The sequence below is a fragment of the Oryctolagus cuniculus genome, chromosome 1, assembly GCF_964237555.1.
Source record: "Oryctolagus cuniculus chromosome 1, mOryCun1.1, whole genome shotgun sequence".
NCBI classification, from domain to species: Eukaryota; Metazoa; Chordata; class Mammalia; order Lagomorpha; family Leporidae; genus Oryctolagus; species Oryctolagus cuniculus.
Genome location: NC_091432.1, coordinates 111,185,919 through 111,205,272, shown reverse-complemented (window position 1 = coordinate 111,205,272; position 19,354 = coordinate 111,185,919). Strand labels below are relative to the sequence as shown.

The 19,354-nt window shown below is 56.8% G+C and overlaps 2 protein-coding genes across 4 annotated transcripts; one reads left to right on the top strand and one right to left on the bottom strand.

Moving 5' to 3' along the window:
* Window positions 1–370: 370 nt before the first annotated feature.
* Window positions 371–5,226, bottom strand: DPAGT1 (dolichyl-phosphate N-acetylglucosaminephosphotransferase 1). The gene is made up of 9 exons (XM_002722711.5): window positions 4,543–5,226; window positions 4,088–4,208; window positions 3,734–3,947; window positions 3,346–3,492; window positions 2,178–2,262; window positions 1,652–1,840; window positions 1,247–1,334; window positions 929–1,084; window positions 371–845 (listed from the first exon to the last, which is right to left on the bottom strand). The coding sequence occupies exons 1-9, from the start codon at window positions 4,701–4,703 to the stop codon at window positions 780–782; spliced, it is 1,227 nt and encodes a 408-aa protein (XP_002722757.1). The 5' UTR covers window positions 4,704–5,226; the 3' UTR covers window positions 371–779.
* Window positions 5,227–8,468: 3,242 nt separating this feature from the next.
* On the top strand, window positions 8,469–18,086 carry C2CD2L (C2CD2 like). 3 transcript variants are annotated; one of them, XM_051837701.2, is made up of 15 exons: window positions 8,469–9,419; window positions 9,641–10,340; window positions 12,225–12,320; window positions 12,623–12,742; window positions 12,910–13,020; window positions 13,113–13,229; window positions 13,311–13,422; window positions 13,552–13,660; window positions 14,310–14,374; window positions 14,453–14,580; window positions 14,670–14,844; window positions 15,345–15,446; window positions 15,581–15,717; window positions 15,805–16,090; window positions 17,016–18,086. In XM_051837701.2, the coding sequence occupies exons 2-15, from the start codon at window positions 9,987–9,989 to the stop codon at window positions 17,225–17,227; spliced, it is 2,124 nt and encodes a 707-aa protein (XP_051693661.1). In that variant the 5' UTR covers window positions 8,469–9,419; window positions 9,641–9,986; the 3' UTR covers window positions 17,228–18,086. The 3 variants fall into 3 exon arrangements, with proteins under 3 accessions (XP_051693661.1, XP_008248722.1, XP_002722758.1); XM_008250500.4 differs by having other exon boundaries at window positions 8,469–10,340; XM_002722712.5 differs by having other exon boundaries at window positions 8,470–10,340; window positions 15,584–15,717.
* The last annotated feature ends 1,268 nt before the right edge of the window (window positions 18,087–19,354 follow it).

Here is a 19,354-nt window from a genome sequence, read left to right as displayed (position 1 = left end):
GGCAGGCGGAGACTAGAACCGGAAGACGAAAGGGGTGGAGCCAGACCCCGTGCTGGCCTGGGGTTTTTAAAGGAAAGGACTAGATTCTGCTACCTCAGCTTTCCCATCTAAGTCTGGGGGCGCCCTACTCCCGCCCCCTCCGAATAGGCCGAAGGAGAGTGCAAAAAGGGACGATCCCACGTCGGAAGACAGGCCACTCCCACCTTAAGGCCCCCTGTGCCGCCGGGAGCTTTCCTGTCAGGTCTCAGTTGTGTTCTCGCTGGGAAGGGTCTGAAAGAGCAGCCACAGGCACAGGCCTCCGCTTGGAGGTCCTCTCCCCGCGCCCTTCCCTGTTTTCCTAAAATGCCCCCATAGGAAATATACGTACAGAAACAAGAAAAAAGACCCTTTATTGTCACTGACGGGAGCGTCGGGTGCCCCGTCTGCCTTTACTAATCAGAATACTTCATTTAGAGTCGAGAGTCAAGCCCCCTTCCAGCCCGTGTCCCTTCCCTAGCCCAGGTTCTGCCCCAAGGCCCAGCACATCCCTTGAGCTGCAGGACCCTGAGAGTCGAGTTGTGGGTAACCGTCCAAAATCCGCTGCAGCCCAGAGATGCGAGGGCGGGAGAGCGGCCAGCTGAGGTGGGGAGCCACAGGTGAAGTCTCAGTGGCCTTCGCCAGAGGGCAAGAAAGGCCCCGGATGTCCATGATCACAGGGGAAGGGGAAGCAGCCTTGGTCCAGACAGGGGTCAGGGCAGGACCCCTGGAGACTCTGAGGTGAGGGCCAACACCCAGGGCACTCAGACATCATAGAAGAGCCGGACAAGCTGGTATCGGATGGAGAAGGTGAGAGCGCTGCCCACGACCTGCAAGAGAAATGGACTGGCGTGAGGTCCGTCGAGAAAGAGCCACAAGGAAGTACAAACGCCATCCCCATGCCCGACCTCACCTGCAGCAGCAGCAGGAGCAAGGTGAGGTTCCGCTCATGGATGGGCCCGCAGACCTTAAGCAGCAGGTTGATGAGGGTCAAGTTGTTACACTCGGTGAAGTGGCCGTCCTCGCTCTCGCTCTGGCGCACCGCCACCAGCCGGAGCCTCTCTGCTACCTGCGGGGACCAGAGGGAGAACCGCAGCTCCTATGTGTGGTCCGGGAACAGGAGTCTGCTTAATGCCTCCGAGCTCCCCTGGGATCTGATGCAGGTCTAGGCTCCCGGATCCCCAAGTTCAGGATGGCGGCCTAGGGCCTTACCTCCTTGTTACCTTGTTACCTTTAAAATAAAGGTGCCCAAGAAAGAGAGGCTCTTGGTCTTGAACTTGGAATAGCTCATCTCCAGTTTGCCTGTCTTGGTATTGAGTCTGCAGGGGGAAGACAGCTTCATGTGACTGGGCCACTACTCGGAGAAGGCTCTTCCCTGTGTTCATTAATAGGAAGAGCTCTGACTGGGGAGGGAAAAGGCCAGATGCCTGTTTCTGGCTCTGCTTACTAGTGTGTGCTCGGAAGTGCTCTTAGCATTACGTGAGGTTATGTAATAGCTTCGCAGATTACAGAAGGTGCACGGCATGGGAAGTCAGCCCTTCCTTGGGCCCCCTCCCTTTGCACAATAACATATAGACTGGCTTTGGCTATCCCGAGAGAAAGGCTATGTCGGCCTCTGAAGCCCCAAAGCGGCTACCTGGGAATTCGGTGGCGAGGGCAGGGGATGATATGCAGGAGCTGAGGCAGTGAGTAGAGGAAGTTGAACACCTGGGGCATGAAGAAGAGGAGCATGGTCTTGCTGAAGTGTCCCAGGATGCCCACCACGGCAAAGGTCATGCCAGCAAAGTAACAGAAGGTATCTCCCACAAACACCCGGGAGGGGTACCTGTGTGGGGGAGAGGATCTGAGCCAGTAGCAAAAGGCATTGCCAATCCTTATTCTCACAGCATACACTATGGGCACCGGGCTAGCCCCAAGCTGAGTCTGACTCAGCTATCCCAGCAATTCTGCAGGACCCAAGGCCCTGAATTCTATCCTTAGGGACTCCAGAGTGTACATCCCCAACTTCCGCTGGGTAGGGAGGGATGCCAGAATAGTATCACTGTAAGACCCAGAGAACACTCAACACAGGTATGCATGGGTTTGCCTTTTCCCCGGTGGGTGGGTTATCAGCAGGACCACCTTTGCCATGTATTCAGACCCTCATCCATGGGCCAACTTACCAGTTATAGTAGAGCAATCCCAAAGTGGTGAAGAAAAAGGGTATCATGAAGTACAGGGAAAACACGTGATCATCCCGGTAATCACCTTTGAGAGCAGGAGGAGAAGGGAAGTCAAATACCTCGGTCCTACCTGTGTCTGTCCCTGAGTTCTGTCCTTTGCTGTGGCATCCACTTGCCCGAGATACTTTCAAGAACACACTTTCCCTTTAATGTCACCTGGGCAGTTCCCACTATTCTACTTCTCTCAGGACAGCTTCCTAGTTACTACTGTAAATTTAGCTTAGGCCATTCTGACCCGGGTTTGAGTACCAGCTTTACTTCCTAGCCATGTGACCTTGACCGTGACACACTTAACTTCTCTAAGCCTCCGTTTTCTCATCTGTAAAATAGGGCTGATGATAACACTGCCATGTAGAGCTATTACAAGATTGCAGTGAGATAATGTTTCAACAGTGCTTTGCTTTAGTAAGCATTTGTTGGTACCCATTAACCAAAGGCCACCAGAAACATGCTTACAGTCACCACTGGGTTCACTGACTGGCAACGAGAGGGACTTTGGAAACCTCATGTCATGGGAAACTGCAGAATGCCTCCTGAAAGGGGCGTTAGGAGGGGTTTGTTCCAGGGTGTGTTTGGAATAATTCTGGAGAGTGTGCAGGGGAGTAGAGTTTGGTCTGGTCTAGTGCTGGTCAGCTAGCAAGAGCGGCTCTGTAATTGAGCATCTTAATTTTTAATCAAACAATTAGGAGGGCTGAGTTATTGGAAAGCAGCAGCAGTCTCCCATATTAGCCCAGGAGAAGGGATCTTGATCGTTGCTGTGGACTGCCCGGTGTTCTTGTGGTTTTCCCTGTGCTCAGCCATGACAACACACAGAGGGGTCTGGTTTTTGTGTTGCTCTACCATAGTCACAGAGTGACCTGTCTGATGCTGATGATAGGGTTCTGTGACATTGTTTGCGTCCTAGCAGTGGCCAAACCAGCTACAAATGACAGGGCTGCTGTTTCTTTGTTCCACAATTAATAACTGTTGTTATTTGTGATGTAAATAGCTTCTTTTATCTTCTGTAATTATGCACACACTGCTTCTTTCAGAACTCCTCAAAGCCATATACCAGGCAACTCCCTCAACACTCAGACTGCTCTCTCTCCTTGTCCCTATCCCCACCTACCTCCCAGCTCCACCAGGTTGAAGACAATGATGGAGGCAGAGATGACTAGTGACTGGCCAGCCTCTAGGCCATTGATTCCTGCTAGGATGTTGATGGCATTGGTGCAGAACACTGCCAGCAGCCCCATGTAGACATAGTACAGGATGCCTGCGGGAGACACAGCATGAGAAGTCCTAGTGCTGCCAGGGAAGGGGCATTCAAGAACGTTCTTCTGAGAAAAGCGGTGAGGACAGAGGACAGGACGAAGGGCCACCGGAAAGCGAGAAGATAAAAGCACAGAGCGGAGATAACCTGGTGGAGAATGCAGAGCACCAAAGGATGCTCCGGTGGATATATCGAGGGTGAAGGGGGCCCTGACACAGGTGTCACAGTTGGCAGCGCCACTCACCCAAGTCCAGATGCAGGCCAAGAAGCGGACGGAAGGGCTTGGGCACCACAATGGTGGTGTTGCCGAAGTTGGTGAAATAGACCATGAGGAGAGGCAGCGAGGCGGCTGTGGGCAGCAGCAACTTGTGGCGCCAGCGCAGGTTCAGCACGTCATCCGCGAAGCCCAGGAAGATCATGCAGCAGATGGCAAGGAGGGCACCTATCAGGGCCACAAACTGGGGGAGGCTCGGGCAGGTCACGGCTCCAGCCTTCTCCCACTCCACCTTCCGAGAACCCCGGCCGCCGCCCACACCCTCAGCTCTCTCGGGTTCCCAGGTGCCAGCCATCAGGCAAGGACCTCCACTGGGCCACTTACTTCGTGGTGAGGAAATGCCTTACACTGCCCCTCCACGAAGCAGTTCAGGAAGGGGAAAGGGATGAAGCAGAAGAGAATGATAAGGAAGACAGCACCGCTGATCACTCCCTGGGACTCCGGGCTGCAGCCCAAAAGCAACAGTGGAAGAGAAACAAGAGAAGGGGCGTGGTCACTCACCAGTGCGGGGGTGGGGTTACAGTGACTCCAAATAGTCTTACCCTTCCCAGTTTTTTTTTTTTTTACTTGTGAGGGGGGCGGACGGAGAACACCACTGCTCGAGTCCCTGATACACCCAAGGGTCCCCCACCCACCTTCCCCTATGCTAGCCACTTCTGCCCATTACCTCCCCGAGCCCTGGGCGGCTTGGGTTAACTCTCGGTCCCCGCCCCTGCCCTGCCCACCCGACATTCCTCAGCCCTAGCCCCCTGCCCGGAACCCCGCGCGCCGCGGCTCACATCTGCTGCCGGCTGGACTTGTTGAGGTCCTGGCCACAGAGGCGCGCGGCGATGAAGTGCTCACGGAAGGCCGGGATGAGGGTGAGCGTGGCCACAAACCCCATCAGCGAGCCGATCAGATTCACCAGCAGCGGCATCGGCAACTCCGGGAAGGCCCACATGGTGACCGGCCAGGAGCCCCGCTCCGCCGGCCCCTCAGCGAGCTAGCAGGCTGGGCGGCAGCCCAGAGGCCTCAGCAGCAAGAAGCGGCCGAGCGTTCCCACAGCCAGCCGGAGCAAACCCCGCAACTCTGACTCGAGCAGCCCCGGGACGGCAGCGACAGCCCCTCTACGGCAACCTGAGCGCTGCCTTGCGACACCTGCCTACCCTGTTTCCGCCCGGATCCCATTCGCAGAGCAACTTGCTGCGGAAGGCCGTGGCCGCCATTTTTATTAAGGGCACTAGGTGGGGAGAAAAGTGGTTTTTTTAAAAAAAACATATTTTTTCCGAGGATAAAGGCATCCCGCGAGTACTGGCATATCGACAAAAGAAGCACAAACAAGCGCGGACACTTTTCTAACATTAACGACGCAGAGCCCAGACTCCTTGCCCAGTTCCAAAATGAACGCCTCCTCGCACCACGTGCCGGACACCGTCTACTCTCGGGTTCCACGTCAGTTTTAGCTCCTTCGGCCGCCACAGGTCACGTTTAAAGGGCCACTGCCCCCCCGCGCTTAAGCTGGGATGCCTCCGGAGCGGGGAAGATGATGGCTGCTGGCAGCTAGGGGTTGGACGGGAGGGACGAGGGTGTGGGGCCGCGCCTGCTTCTTGTAGGAAACCTGTTGCCCACGTAAGTCGGAAACCAAGGTAAACAAGTCAGTTCCCGGAAACGCTGCCGCTACTTGGAAGGACGCTGTCCTGTACCACAGAGCCCCTCCCATCCTGTTTCTCTCGTCCTGGATCAGGTACTTTTGTTCGCCCCGCATCCCACCCACCTTCTGCTCCCACTGTAGCAGTTAGTTGCCAGGCAACCAGCGCGGCGCTTCCCACTGCCGAGGGCTCGGCACACCGAGTCTCGGATCTAACCCGGGGCTTTCACTTGGTCCTGGATCACTGCTTTGTACCAAGCTCCCGAAATGAGGAGATGGAGGCTGAGGCTTTGCAATGAGCTTAGGAGATAGGAGCAGCAGGCCCACACCTGTCTCCTTATGAGCTCTAGGGCTCCCAGTCAGGTTTCTTCCTCCAGTTCACTGTGCCTTTTGCTGGGTACCCGCTCCCCTGCAAGTAACGGTCACTGGCATCTAAATTCCCTTTCATTCCCCCACGTGTTCTCATTTCTCCAAGACGAAATAACCGGGAGGGAGTTAGAGATATGCCTCAAATAGCCTAGCACTTCTGCCATTAGGAATTCCGGGATTTCAGGAGTCAAGGTCAGGGTGATTCTTTTTGGGCCAAGATAGTCTGTCTTTTACCTCGAATCAAAGTATGAAATGACCCTTGGGTCTAATTAACAGTAACAGGCAAAATATATGTGTAAAAGGCATAAACACCAAGGTCCTTCAAAGAATTCATGGAAGGGCCAGCATTGTGATGCCAGCATCCCATAGGAAATCCTAGCTGCTTCAGGTCTAGTTTCCTGCTAACGCACCTGGGAAGGCAGCAGAGGATGGCCCAAGTACTTGGGCCAGTACCATCCATGTGGGAAACCAGGATGAAGTTTCTGTCGCCTGACATCGGCTTGGCCCAGACCTGGCTGTTGTTGCAAATGACAAGTGAACCAGCAGACAGAAGATCTTTGTCTCTGTCTCACTCTCTTGGTCACTGTGCCTCTCAAATAAAAAAATCTGTAAAAGTAATGAAAAATGTCTTTAAAAGTTCACATGCAAAAAAGTGAAAGTCCATGCATAGTCTTTTCATAATACACATTTTCCATGACCCTTCTGAAGTGTCCTCATTTGTACATAGAGTTGTCCCTCAGTATCCTCAAGACTTGGTTCCATGACCCCTTAGGGTGCCCAAATCCGTGGATGCTGAGCCTCCTTATATAACACGGTGAAGTATTTGCATGTAACCCAACCCATTTCCTCCTGTATAGTTTACATCTCTGGATTACTTATAATATTGAATTAAATGTCAATGCTAGGTAAACAGTTGCTGTACTGCACTGTTTAGGGAAGAATGGCAAGAAAAAATATGTATGTACATATAAGTACAACGATGTTTTTTGCGTGGTTGAATCTACAGATGCGGAGCAGCTCTAGCGGGACAAGGACACATGTGAACATAATCCCAGTGATTTACACCACAGTGTTCTGCCAGTTTGTTTCCTCCGTGTGTGTGTGTGTGTGTGTGTGAGCATATGTACCCATCTGTGTCTGTGTCACTGGTGCCTCTTAAACTGGAAACTCCCTGGAGGCCACTGTTTTTCTTTCCACAGGCTGTCCCCCCGAGGCTAAGGACACCAGTATCTGTTTAGAAGGCATCACACACATTAATGAGTCTGAGTGTGAAAGAAGTGCAGAGGGCAACAGGTGCACAGAGCAGGGAGCACGGGGTGGTGACCAGGGGCAGGACAGGGCCTGGAGGAGGAGTGGTATCTCAAAGGATGTGAGCAGGTGGCAGAATGGAAGGGCCTTCCAGAGGGAGGGGTGAGACCGGGAGCAGGTGTGAAGGAGGAGTCTGTGGGTCCCCGGAGGAGGCAGCGCCCGGGTATCTTATAGCTCAGAGGCTGGCTGAGACTCCCCGGAGGTCGGAGGTCGGAGGGACAGTCTGTCTCTGTTCCTGCTTTATTAGGGAGGCCAAGCCTCATGGATCTGCCTATCCGGCCAGGCACTGGCTCTTTCTTCTCTGAGATCATCAGCCCTCCCTCACCTAAGAGGGTGGGAGGATTTGTTGAAAGTCAGAGCAGTAGGCATTCTTCATTCAGGTATACATGTTACCATCAGAAAGCGGTTCCTTGGACGCGTGTCACTTATGCTGAATGATTTTGCTCCCTTGATGGTAACCGCCAGCAAGGTGATTAGCAAATGAATAAGAAGGCTAACACCTGGGATTCACAGGTTAGCTGAGCCGACCAGGCCTGAGCTCACATCTGCTAACTGACCTGAGCACCTCCCGGTAAGCAAGGCCAGTCCACTGTGGAGCTGACCACGACAAAGCCTCCCAAAGGTGCTTCCCTGCAGCTCCAGAGGGGGGGCTGGACGCTGTCTGTGACTCGGTCCACACAGCCCAATGGCTCTCCTTCCTTCTCTTCCCACCTCTCCCCTGAAGAAATAAGAGCACGAGGGCTAAGCGGTGGAGGAGAGACTGGGAGTGCTAAGTCTTCATTGTCAAGCAGTATCTGGCAGCATAAGGCCCAGTGCAGGGGCTGATGGAATAAACCTAAGAACTGAGAACCGAAAGAAGGATATTGGGGGCAGAGGGTCTTCACAGAGGAAACTTGCACCTGGACAACGTCCTGCGTGACCTGCTCCCCCAGCCCCAGCTGCACTGCCTGCGGACTGTTCCGCCGGCATCTCTGGATTCTGTCCCTGCGTGCTCTCCTTCCTTGTTCCATGTCTTCTCCTCCCCCTTGAGACCAGAGGCCCAGCTCTAGGAGTCTCTCTTGTTTTGCAGGCTGTTGACCATGCCTGCGCAGGGCCACAGCAGGGTTACCCCATCTCAGCCACCTCTCCCCCACCAATCCTTACAGTGAAATCCAGGGCTGCCCCGGGCTACCCCAACACCTCCTCTGCCTCAAAACCCTGCTGGTTCTGCTAGGCCTGCAACTCCACTCTTTATTTTTTTTTTAAGGATTTATTTTTATTTATTTGAAAGACAGAGTCACAGAGTGGGGGAGAGAGAGAGACAGAGAGAAAGAGATCCATCTTCCAACACTGATTCACTCAACAAATGGCTGCAATGCCCAGGGCTGGGCCAGGCCAGAGCCAGGAGCCAGGAACTTCCTCTGGGTCTCCCATATAGGTGCAGAGGCCCAAGCACTTGGGCCATCCTCTGCTGCTTTCCCAGGCACATTAGCAGGGAGCTGGATCAGAAGTGGAGCAGCTGGGACGCGAACTGGTGCCCCTACAGGATGCAGCTCTGCAGCTGGCGACCTGACCCTCTGTGCCACGGCACCAGCTCCAACTCCACTTTAGAAGGCATTCCTTGCTCTCACGTGCTGATCCCTCAGGCAACTAACTGACTTGGGAAAAGGCTATTCAACACCTTCTGACCTACCTCTGAGGGGCTGTGGGGCAAAGACCTCCCTTGTAGGCTCTCAGGGAACCAGGATTCCTCTGGATCCTGCTTTCCGGTCCCAGGCCTACAGGGATTGAATTTCCTCCCTGATCCCGAGGCCGGGAGTCGGGTGGTAACCCACAATGCGATTTCTGGGGCGCTTGTTGGGGTCTCACATCTGGGTGGCAGGGTCTTCTGGCCAAATCTATTGGCAGTTCAGTGCGGCACCGCCAGCTCTGCTCTCTTCTCTTCCCCACCCTCTCTACACGTGCTCCATAGGCAGGAGCTGTTACTATGGAAATATAGCACTTCTAAAAACAGACACAGCTCTGGGCTTGGGAAACGTCTCCGGAACAACCGCATCCGAGCAAAGAAGTTAAGGGGACGTCCCTGGGTCCCAGCTCCAAGACGAAGGGGAGTGGGGGCGGCGAGGGTGCTGGAGGGAATTCAGTATTCTACGCTCGGTTCTCTGCCAGGTTCGGGTTCTGCTCTCTCTCTGTGCACCTCTACCAGACACTTCCGTTCCGGAGGGATGCCATGTGCCGCCCCGCCCCGCCCCAGGACTGAGGGACTTAAAAGGGACCGAGCCTGGAGGTGTTAGAAGAGGCGTCGATTTCCACGGGGGTCACCTCCTTGTCAACCTCACAGGCGTTTCACTTAGAGACCTAAGGGGGCGTCGGGTGAGTGAGGTCATTCCCGCCGCCGTGAACTCGGGCGAGGGGGCGCATCCCCCCAGTCCCGGGATGGGGCGGAACGGTCAAAGACCCCGCCCGGTTTCAACCCCGGAACGTCGCCCGCTCGCGCGGCGCCTCCCGCCCCGCCCGGTGCGGGCGCGGCCCCTTTAAGGGCGGGTGGGGGCGGGGCGCCGGCGGTGTTGTCAGTGTCAGCTCTGCGCACGCAGCCCTCCCGGAGCCGGTGCCGGCCCGCGCGCCCCAGCGTCTCTGCAGCCCAGTCCCCGCCCGGCTCCGGCGGGCCCGCGCCGTGGGAGGAGCCGGGAGCCGGCCGGAGGCTCGCCGGGCTGCGACTGCTGGACGGAGCAGGGAGGGACCCCGGCCACGGAGGCAGAGACCCGGCGTCGCGAGCCCCGAGGACACCCCCTCCTCGATCTGTGGCACCCGCCGGTCCCGGGCACTCGGCTCGCGAGAGCCCCGGGGGAGCCCGCCCCCGCCCCGCGGCCCTGCTGGGCCATGCTCCCCCGGGGCAGCGGCCGAGCCTGAGCCGGGAGCCGGACCGAGCCCGTGCCGAGCATGGATCGCAGCTGGGGGCAGGGGGACGTGGGCTGGGCGGCCCTGCTGGTCCTCTTCGCCGCCTCGCTGCTCACCGTGTTCGGCTGGCTGCTGCAGTACGCTCGCGGCTTGTGGCTGGCGCGGGCCCGCGGGGGCCGGGGCGCGGGCCCCGCCTCAGCTGCGGAGCCAGCGGGCCCCCTGCGGGAGCTGGGCGTGTGGCGCTCGCTGCTGCGGCTGCGGGCGACTCGGACCGGCGCCGCCGAGGAGCCAGGCGTTCGGGGCCTCCTGGCGTCGCTCTTCGCCTTCAAGTCTTTCCGGGAGAACTGGCAGCGGGCGTGGGTGCGAGCGCTGAACCAGCAGGCCTGCAGGGACGGGGTGAGTCGGACGAGACCCTAGGTGGTCCTGCAGCCATTCCTTTCGGGGGAGGGAAGGAAGGGGCCAGACGGGGGTGGAGATCAACTGGGGAAGCCCACGATCTCTCTTCCCCTCCAGATCGGAGAAGCAGGTGCGGCTGCGGCTGCGGGTTGTAGAAACCCAGTGCTGTCCCAGATCTGTTTCTGTGGGCAAGGTACTCTGGCTCCAGACCCTAGTACAAGTTACTGTTCTCATAGCAACGCTAATCCCTGTGCCTGAGGGCACTTCCGCCAAGCCTGCTGATCCTGTCGGAGGGGAGACAGGTGCACCTGCAGAAGGAATTTGCCTGGTCCTCATGCCACCACACCCAGTTAACATCTCCTGCCCTGAATCCCTGCCGTGGCCAGGCGGTTTTTCAAGGAGCCTGAGCTACCCCCTGCCCATCAGTAATTTCTCTGCTCGCTGGGCCCGCAGTGTATTTGTTGGAGGAAAAATGTTCCGGTGGAGAAGGGCCTGACAGTCTGTCTGTGCTCATGCCCTTCCCAAAGGAGCTGCAGTTGCCCCTTGAGGGTCAGTCACATACCAGCCCTGCCCACTTCCTCCCATGGCAGCAGGCATCGCCTCCCAGGAAGTGGGGCAGGAAGTGTGATCATGAGACCCAGGAGGGATGGGAGGTCCCCACTTGCCCTGGTCCCCTCCTATCCGGACCCAGCCATCTCTTCTGACCCTCACAGTCCACCCACGCCTTGTTCAGAGGGTTCTGTTTTCAGCCATGACAAGTTTGGAGACTTTACCCTGCTAGCTCCCCAAATCCCTGGAAACAGAAGTGGCCACAAGAAGTTGCTTTGCCCAGCTGACCAGCCAAAAGCGAGTTTATACCTTGAACCCATGCCTCCAGCCAGCTCTCCCTGCACCTTGTCCCTGGGTCACAAGCAACTCTCCAGGACAGCTGACTCAGCCAGACGTTGGCGGGGAGATGAAGGTTCCCAGCATCCGTCTCCCATCTCCCTTGGCCTGCTCCTTGATCCAGTTACCAGAGCGGAGAAGTTGGCTTCCTCTGGTTTGTGAGGCACATGAACCCCACTGATCTGTTTCCTCCATCTCGAGACCCAGGGAGGAGTTGCCAGCCTCATCTGTGCCCCTTCTCAACTGTTCCTGCCATCCTGCTCTCCAGAGGGGCCTGCAGTAGGTTCATTCTACTGCCGTGGAAGAATTAGGGAGTAGCTCTTTGGAGACCTGAGCTAAGCAGCTTTCTGCCTCCTAATACCGTCCTGCTGTCTGCCGTGCAGCATTAGCTAGGCCCCCGGGCCCTTCAGCCCTCTGAGCTTGCTTTGCTTCTCAAGGTCCCCCAGGCCATGCTCAGCCGGACCCCATCTCCAAGAGTATCCTCAAGTAGCATCCTCTTCTTGAGTCTCCACATCCTGTTGATCTGGAAGAAGTCTTAGCTTCATTTCTCTCGCTTTTATCTCACAGTAAATGCCCTTGATCCTTAGCTCAGCCCGAGCCCTCTCTGTCAAGCTGTTTACACACACACACACACACACACACACACACACGTGGCTTGATTACTTTTCTGTGCACACTGTTCTTTGGGACTAGTAGGGGTTGAAGAGGAAGGTGAGGAGAAGAGTGAGACCTCTGGTATTCCTCCTGGAGGAACCCAGGGTCCTCAGCTCAAGGTGATCTGGTCTCTGAGGTGGTCTGGCTCCCTGGGAGCCCTAGCAGCTGCAGGTCCCTGGAGAGGTGGGGTCTGATGGGAACCTAAAGCCCTGAGCCAAACAGGGGCCAGAAGCCAGCCTGCAGCTGAGGCATCTGCAGTGCTCGGGCCCAGCCAGCCACCGAGCTGGCCAGCTCTGTGGGAGGAAGCTCCAGAGACGTGATCTTGTGCCCATGTTACTTCCTTAGAGCTCCATCCAAATTGCCTTTGAGGAAGTACCCCAACTCCCACCCAGAGCCAGCATCAGTCATGTGACCTGCATAGACCAATCAGAGCACACCATGGTAAGGGACGGATGGGCACTGCCTGCTTGGGACTTTAGGGAGGCTGACCCCAGGGTTCCTTTTAGTCAGGGGTTCCTGACTTTAGGAGGTCTGAGGAGCTCCCTGAAGTTGGGTGCAAAATGTGTGTGCATGTGTGTGTGTGCATTTCTCTGGGGAAAGGAGTCTTTGGCTCTTATCTGATTCGTTGAGGGGTTCATGACCTCCAAAAGATGAAGTCCCAAGGAAGGCAGAAGTGGGTAGGAGTCTGCTGAATCATAGGGCGAGGTGAAGCAGGTGGCCACCCTCCCTCCCTCCTCTCTTAGGTGCTGCATTGCCAGCTCTCTGCCGAGGAGATGCGGTTCCCAGTCTCTGTGACCCAGCAGTCCCCCGCTGCCGTCTCCATGGAGACCTACCACGTCACTCTGACACTGCCACCAACACAGGTGGAGGGATGTGGGAAACTGAGTTGGACAGGGGGCGGTTCAGGTGGCCCAGCATTTTCTGTTTGGCTCCTCTCCAGGATGGAATTTGGGAAGGGGTGGTCCTGGGGAGTCGGAGTCTTTGGGGGAGCGGGCCAAGTCAAGCCCAGTCCCTTTGTCCCTCTCCCCAGTTGGAAGTCAACCTGGAGGAGATCCCTGGGGAAGGGCTGCTGGTGTCCTGGGCCTTCACTGACCGCCCAGATCTCAGCCTCACGGTGCTTCCTAAGCTGCAGGCCAGAGAGGTGAGGAGCGCGGACTGGTAAAGACAAGGCCAGAGGCAGGGAGGGCAGGCAGAGCTGCGGGCTCCACCTGTTTGTTTTCCTGCTCCATGTAGAGAGGTGAGGAGGAAGTTGAGCTCTCCACAATCGAGGAGCTGATCAAGGACGCCATAGTCAGCACCCAGCCAGCCATGATGGTCAACCTCAGGGCTTGCTCTGCCCCAGGAGGCCTGGTGAGTAGGCACCCAAAGTCAAAGGATTGCATGCAGCCTGCCCGCAAGGTACCATGTTAAGGTACCTCGTCCTGCTCTTAGGTACCCAGTGAGAAGCCACCTACGATGCCCCAGACCCAGCCAGTCATTCCCAGACCTACGCGGTTATTCCTACGGCAGCTTCGAGCTTCCCACCTGGGAAGTGAGCTGGGAGGTGAGAGCACACCGGCCAGGGCCTATGGTTGCAAGCACTCCCTGCCCCTCTAGCAGGGGTACTGCCTCTCTGCTCCTCAGTAGCTTCTCATCTCTGACCTGAGCATCTTCTAACTGCTGGTTCCAACAGGCACCGAGGAACTGTGCTGTGTGGCTGAGCTCGACACTCCCATGCAACAGAAGTGGACCAAGCCTGTGAGGGCTGGTCCGGAGGTGGAGTGGACAGAGGACCTGGCACTGTAAGCAGTGACCTCCCCCCCAACCCCCTGCTTCCGTGGGCGACTGAGGGTCAAGTTCTTCCAGCACAGCCCTGGCATGAATCAGCTCTGTTCGCAGTAGCCCTTGATGTGAGCTCCTTGTGCGTGGCCAGGCCTTGGCCTGGATCCCAGGGATCCAGACGTGGCCACGATACAGCCCCCACCCCCTGCATTGATTGCAGGCTTGAGGCAGAACAGAGGTACAAAAAGAAGGTGTTGTAAGTGTTCCCATAGAGGCTTACCACAATATGCTGAGGGAGCACTTAGGTGGGAGAGACCAATTCCCTTAGGGGAACAAGGATCCCAGCAGGCTACAAGGAGGAGGTGGCAATTAAACTGCACCTTAGATCAGGAGTAGGGTTTCACCGGAGTGTGACACTACTCCTGGTTCCAGGATACTTGGACAAATGAAAGAGCATGATTTGAGACTAACCAGACAGGGCGGAGCAGGGCCTGGAAGGGTCTGAAAGCCCAGCTAAAGAGTCTCCACCTGGCCTAGCCCTGCTATCCCAAGGAGGCAGGACTGGGAGGGCAGAAGCACTGGACTGGAGCCTTGTGCTATCATCTCTCTCTGCCTCTGGCCTGGGGTCCACTCCGGTTGTTCATCCTCCCCTTCTGCTTCTGCCCCCAGGGACCTGGGACCACAGAGCCGGGAGCTGACCCTCCGAGTGCTGAGGAGCGGCAGCCATGGAGACAGTGAGTGTGGGGCAGGAAGGGCTACCCTGGGTGGGTGCTGAGCAGGGCCACAGCTCACAGTGCCTCTCTTTGCTCCAGCTGAGCTCCTGGGCCAGGCCACACTGCCTGTGGGCTCCCCGTCCAGACCACTGTCTCGGAGACAGGTGTGCCCACTCATGCCAGGGCCAGGGAAAGCCCTGGGCCCAGCAGCCACCATAGCAGCAGAGGTGAGATGCGGAGCCAGGGGCAGGCGGGAGGACGCAGGGGACAGGCAGTCTCTGAGGCCCTGCCTCTTTGCATTCGCACCCGTCCGCAGCTTCAGTATGAGGAGGGCTCCCCCCGGAACCTGGGCACGCCCACCCCCTCCACTCCCCGTCCCAGCATCACACCCACCAAGAAGATAGAGCTGGACCGCACCATCATGCCTGACGGCACCATCGTTACCACAGTCACCACCGTCCAGTCGCGGCCCCGCGGCGATGGCAAATTAGGTACAGAGGAGGAGCCCGGGAGCTCGGCTCTAGCCAGTGGTGGCCCCGGGCTGCAGACCGCGGCGGGACGGGGAAAGGGGAAGGCCAGCCCCCACGCCAGCGTGCCCAGTTCCTGACTTTGCGCTCTGCCCCTGCCATACCTGCTTTGGGATCTGTCTCTCTTAAACTTTCCCTTCTATCCCTCCACCTCCCCAAAACTCCTCTGACCCTTCAGTGCTTCTGGGGTCTCCCAGCTCCTCCTACAGGACTCTGGCACTCCCCCTCTATCACCCCTGTATACTCCATACTCCCATGGCATCTCCCCATAGCTGCAAGTGGGCCCCACATTCCCATTAGCTCCTATGGTGTCTTTTGGTCCCCATGATTAATCTTGTGATTAATCATTCCTTAATCACCCTTGCCCTCTGAGTCAACCACAGCCTGCATCTCAACAAAGGTAGTAGGGGGTGGGAGCCACTGGAAAGCACCGCCCAGCTCACTGACCCTCCCCCACCCACCAGACTCCCCCTCCCGCTCCCCGTCCAAGGTGGAGGTGACCGAGAAGACGACGACCGTGCTGAGTGAGACCAGCGGCCCCAGCAATACGTCTCACAGCAGCAGCCGTGAGTGGGGGCTGGATGTGTGGACGTGGTTGGTGCTGGGGCCCCTGGGTCAAAAACCTCTTTGGGTAGGGCAGGCGTTGGAGTCCCAGAAGGAGCTGGGGAGAAATGGGGTTCTCCATCCTCTGAACCCCCAGCAGGGGAGAGCCACCTTTCCAATGGCTTGGACCCGGTAGCAGAGACAGCGATTCGTCAGCTGACTGAGCCCAGTGGGCGGGCAGCCAAGAAGACACCCACCAAGCGCAGCACTCTCATCATCTCTGGTGTTTCCAAGGTAACAGGGCTCTGGGGAGAGGAGTTGGGATAGGGAGGAAGGCCTAATGGGTCACTCCTGCCCATTAACGCTTGTCCCTCCTGCCAGGTGCCCATTGCTCAGGACGAGTTGGCACTCTCCCTGGGCTATGCGGCATCCCTGGAAGCCTCCGTGCAGGATGATGCAGGGACCAGTGGCGGCCCCTCCTCGCCCCCCTCCGACCCACCAGCCATGTCCCCAGGACCCCTCGATGCCCTCTCCAGTCCCACAAGTGTCCAGGAAGCTGATGAGACAACCCGCTCGGACATTTCTGAGAGGCCGTCCGTGGATGATGTGGAGTCGGAAACAGGGTCCACTGGTGCCCTGGAGACGCGCAGCCTCAAGGATCACAAAGGTGGGGACATGCTGGCAGGTGACTCCCCCTTTAGACCCAGGGTCATGACCTGGGTTCTGCTGGACACCTAGGGTCATGGGAGCCTCCGGCAAACATGTCTTCTCCTACCTCCCCTGAAAGATCAGCCAGACTTCCCAGCCAGGTTCAGCCAAGCTACAGCAGAGAGGGGAACTTGGTGCCTTAGTTCCTGGCCTGGCTCCGACGGGCTTGGGTCACTGGAAAGGCTTTCAGGTCATCTCCCTTTATTTCCTACTCATCCTTTCTTCCCATTTACTCCCTACTTCCATCCCAAAGAATGGAAGAAATCCTACCCCAGGCCAACCGCAGACTTGTTCCTCCAGCAATGACACAGGCTAGGGACAGCTCTGGCACTTCAGAGAGTGAGGAGCTTCCCCCAAACAGGCTCATCTTTCTACCAATGAGCCTGTCGACCGCGGATGCAAGCCTGTGTCCCTTTCTGAGATAATGGGGTCCCTAAGTCCAAAGCCTGCTGTATAAGCCCCTCATCCTATTGGTCCTGAATTCACCTCTCTGAAGTCCCCAGAGGTGCCACTTCCTGTTCACATCCTGGAATTCCGTGAACAAGTCAGTATCAACCCACCTCCCCTTCTAATGATTTAGAGGCTTTGGAGAACACCCTCTGCTTAGCCTTTGTCTCACAGGAGAGAGGCCCAGTGTCTGTCCTCCCTGTTACGGCCCCTGAGGTTCCTCGCGGGGGCAGAGGTGGTAGTGCACAGACTCCAACGTTCACTTGCATTTCTTCCTCCGGACCGCAGAGCGCTTCCTTTCCCTGAGAGCTCTGGCTTCAGGCCAAAGGACTGGTGCTGTTCCACTCCACCTGCCCCTCCAACCTCTGTCCTTTCCCTGCGTCCCCGTCCTTCCCCCAGCCCCTCTGTCTGCCTCAGCTTCCCCTATCCCCCCGCAGTGAGTTTCCTGCGCAGTGGCACAAAGCTCATCTTCCGCCGGAGACCCCGACAGAAGGAAGCTGGTCTGAGCCAATCACACGATGACCTCTCCAACACGACGGCCACGCCCAGTGTCCGGAAGAAGGCCGGCAGCTTTTCTCGCCGCCTTATCAAGCGTTTTTCTTTCAAATCCAAACCCAAAGCCAATGGCAACCCCAGCCCCCAGCTCTGAGGGCCCTCCTCACCTCCTGCGCTAGGAGAGGGCGAGAGTTCTCTCAGCCCATTTCCCACATCCCCTTCCATACCCCTTCCTGGATTCCCAGTGCCAGGGGCCAGGAAGGCCCTCTGGGTTCCAGGAAGCCTTGTCCACCCTGGGCCGTGGGGCCAGCTGGAAGGGTCCCTGCAGCGGGAAGCACGTGAGAAGTGGGCATCCCCTGCCAAGGACACAGAAGTGGGAGCTGGCAGCGGGGGGCAGCGGCAGACTCTGTCCTGGCACGTGCAGCATCACTCAGTTGTGCTGGCCTCCTGCTGACTCTGGGCCCTGAGCAGAGTCCCAGGCCGCCCCCTCCTCCTCCCTTATTTATTCTTTTTTATTTATATGTGTGGTCGAGGACCCTCAGTGAACAGGTGACAGAGGGCATCTCCCAGGTGGCCCTTCTTTTCTGTCCCAAGAGGGTAGGCAAGTCCCTTCAGGATGGGGCTCCCATGCCTCCCTCAGGTCCCCACTCAGACCAGCACCAGTGTCTGCCTCTGAGGGCGTTGGCAGCTCACAGGAAGCCGGGCCGGTGCCCGGGATGGGGGGCAGGTACTCCCCACCACCCTGCTCCCCTCTGCTCCTCGCCCCTCCCTCCCCTTTCTTACCGTTTTTGTACTTGATGCCTTCTCCATGAGCAATGGCTCGGTTGGAAGGAGGGAGCCAGGAGCCTGGTGGGAAACCTTCCCCAGAGAGATGGCCTGAGGGCTTTATGTAAAGACTGATGATGGAGCGAGAGCAAGGTGCACCTCTGTGTGTCGGGAGACGATGAAGTCCATTGCTGTGTGATGGGTTGGAGTTTAACTTATTAAATTAAAGTCAAATTGGAGTTTATAAACTGGACAGCTGGTTATCCTTTGAAAGGCAAACAGGCAGTGAGGTGATGATGCTGAGGGTGTGGATGGTGAGAGAAAGGGGCCTGGATGGTGAAATAGGGCAGCTGACACATAGTGGGTCTGCTAAGAAGCTCCCACAGAGAAGGACTATGGAGAGAGAGGGGTGGGACAGACTCCGGAAGTTGCAGCAAAAAAATCAACCAGGGACCGCAGGCATCTTCGTTCCCCTTCCTCACAGGCCACTTTGCGGAAGTTCAGAGCGTGTGCTCAGGAACTACACTGCCCGGGTTTGAGTCCCAGTTCCACTGTTCACCTGTGGGATCATGGGAGTAAACGCCGAGGGCCTCTGTGTCCCCATCTGTAAAATGGGGACGGTGACAATAGTAGTTGTCATTCAGTGGGGAGAAGTAGCTGAGCAGCTGCACTCTGTTGCACATAGGGCTGAAGAAGTGTCCACTCTTGCCTCAGACAAGACAGATTAGGAGGAGGAAGTTGAACAATTGTCATAATAAAAAGACTTTCAGTAGGGAGTCATAGTTACTGGCAAACTCTGTGTCCCCAGGTCCTGTCTTCCGGGACCCTGAGCCAGGCGAGCTGCTGTAGCATGTCGATCCAAGCACGGGCCCAGTGGGCAGGGAACCTGAGTCTGCCACAAACTGGGTGCAAGCGACCCTACACAGGGCACTTCCCCTCTCTGGACTGCAGCTTCCTCATCTGGATCACCATTCTGCTGATGCTCTGTGACTTACCTACCTAACATGGCATGTGCCTTGGGGTAGCCTGAAGATTTGTTACTATTCCCCAAGTGCCCCTCCATATGAGTCACAGAATATGGGATATTTGCAAAGAGTGGCAGGGTATGGCTAGCTGGCTGTAATTTATATATATGCTAAGCATTAGGTCATGAAAGCTGATGTTTCAGACTGTTTCCCCTAATCTAAGAAATGCTGCACTCCTGGTGGCTCACAGAGGAGCAGTGTGTGTATCAGTGTCCCAGGACAGCCACATCCACTGAACTTGTAATTTCATGAGAAACTCTGGTTGATGGGAGGCCAAGTGTTCAGATTTCCACTCTACCTGGGGACTGAGCAGACGGTAACCAGAGACTGTATCCATTCAGTGATGGGGGCCCATGGCTCAAAGCAATCACATATTTTACAGTGAAGAGCCTGACCATATTTCAAAAATAGAGATTTTTAAAAAGAATGCAAAAGGGGCTGGCATTGTGGCATAGTGGGTTAAGTTGCCACCTGTGATGCCAACATCCCAT

What these genes read in the sequence shown, in the direction of transcription:
- DPAGT1 (XM_002722711.5), bottom strand. Translation starts at nt 4,703, where the DNA reads ATGTGGGCCTTCCCGGAGTTGCCGATGCCGCTGCTGGTGAATCTGATC. An exon ending in AAGTCCAGCCGGCAGCAGAT is followed by an intron (nt 4,209 to 4,542) that starts GTGAGCCGCGGC and finishes TTTGGGCTGCAG; the next exon opens with CCCGGAGTCCCAGGGAGTGA. An exon ending in TGGGCACCTTTATTTTAAAG is followed by an intron (nt 1,085 to 1,246) that starts GTAACAAGGTAA and finishes TGGTCCCCGCAG; the next exon opens with GTAGCAGAGAGGCTCCGGCT.
- C2CD2L (XM_051837701.2), top strand. Translation starts at nt 9,987, where the DNA reads ATGGATCGCAGCTGGGGGCAGGGGGACGTGGGCTGGGCGGCCCTGCTG. An exon ending in CAGCCACCATAGCAGCAGAG is followed by an intron (nt 14,581 to 14,669) that starts GTGAGATGCGGA and finishes ACCCGTCCGCAG; the next exon opens with CTTCAGTATGAGGAGGGCTC. An exon ending in TCATCTCTGGTGTTTCCAAG is followed by an intron (nt 15,718 to 15,804) that starts GTAACAGGGCTC and finishes CCCTCCTGCCAG; the next exon opens with GTGCCCATTGCTCAGGACGA.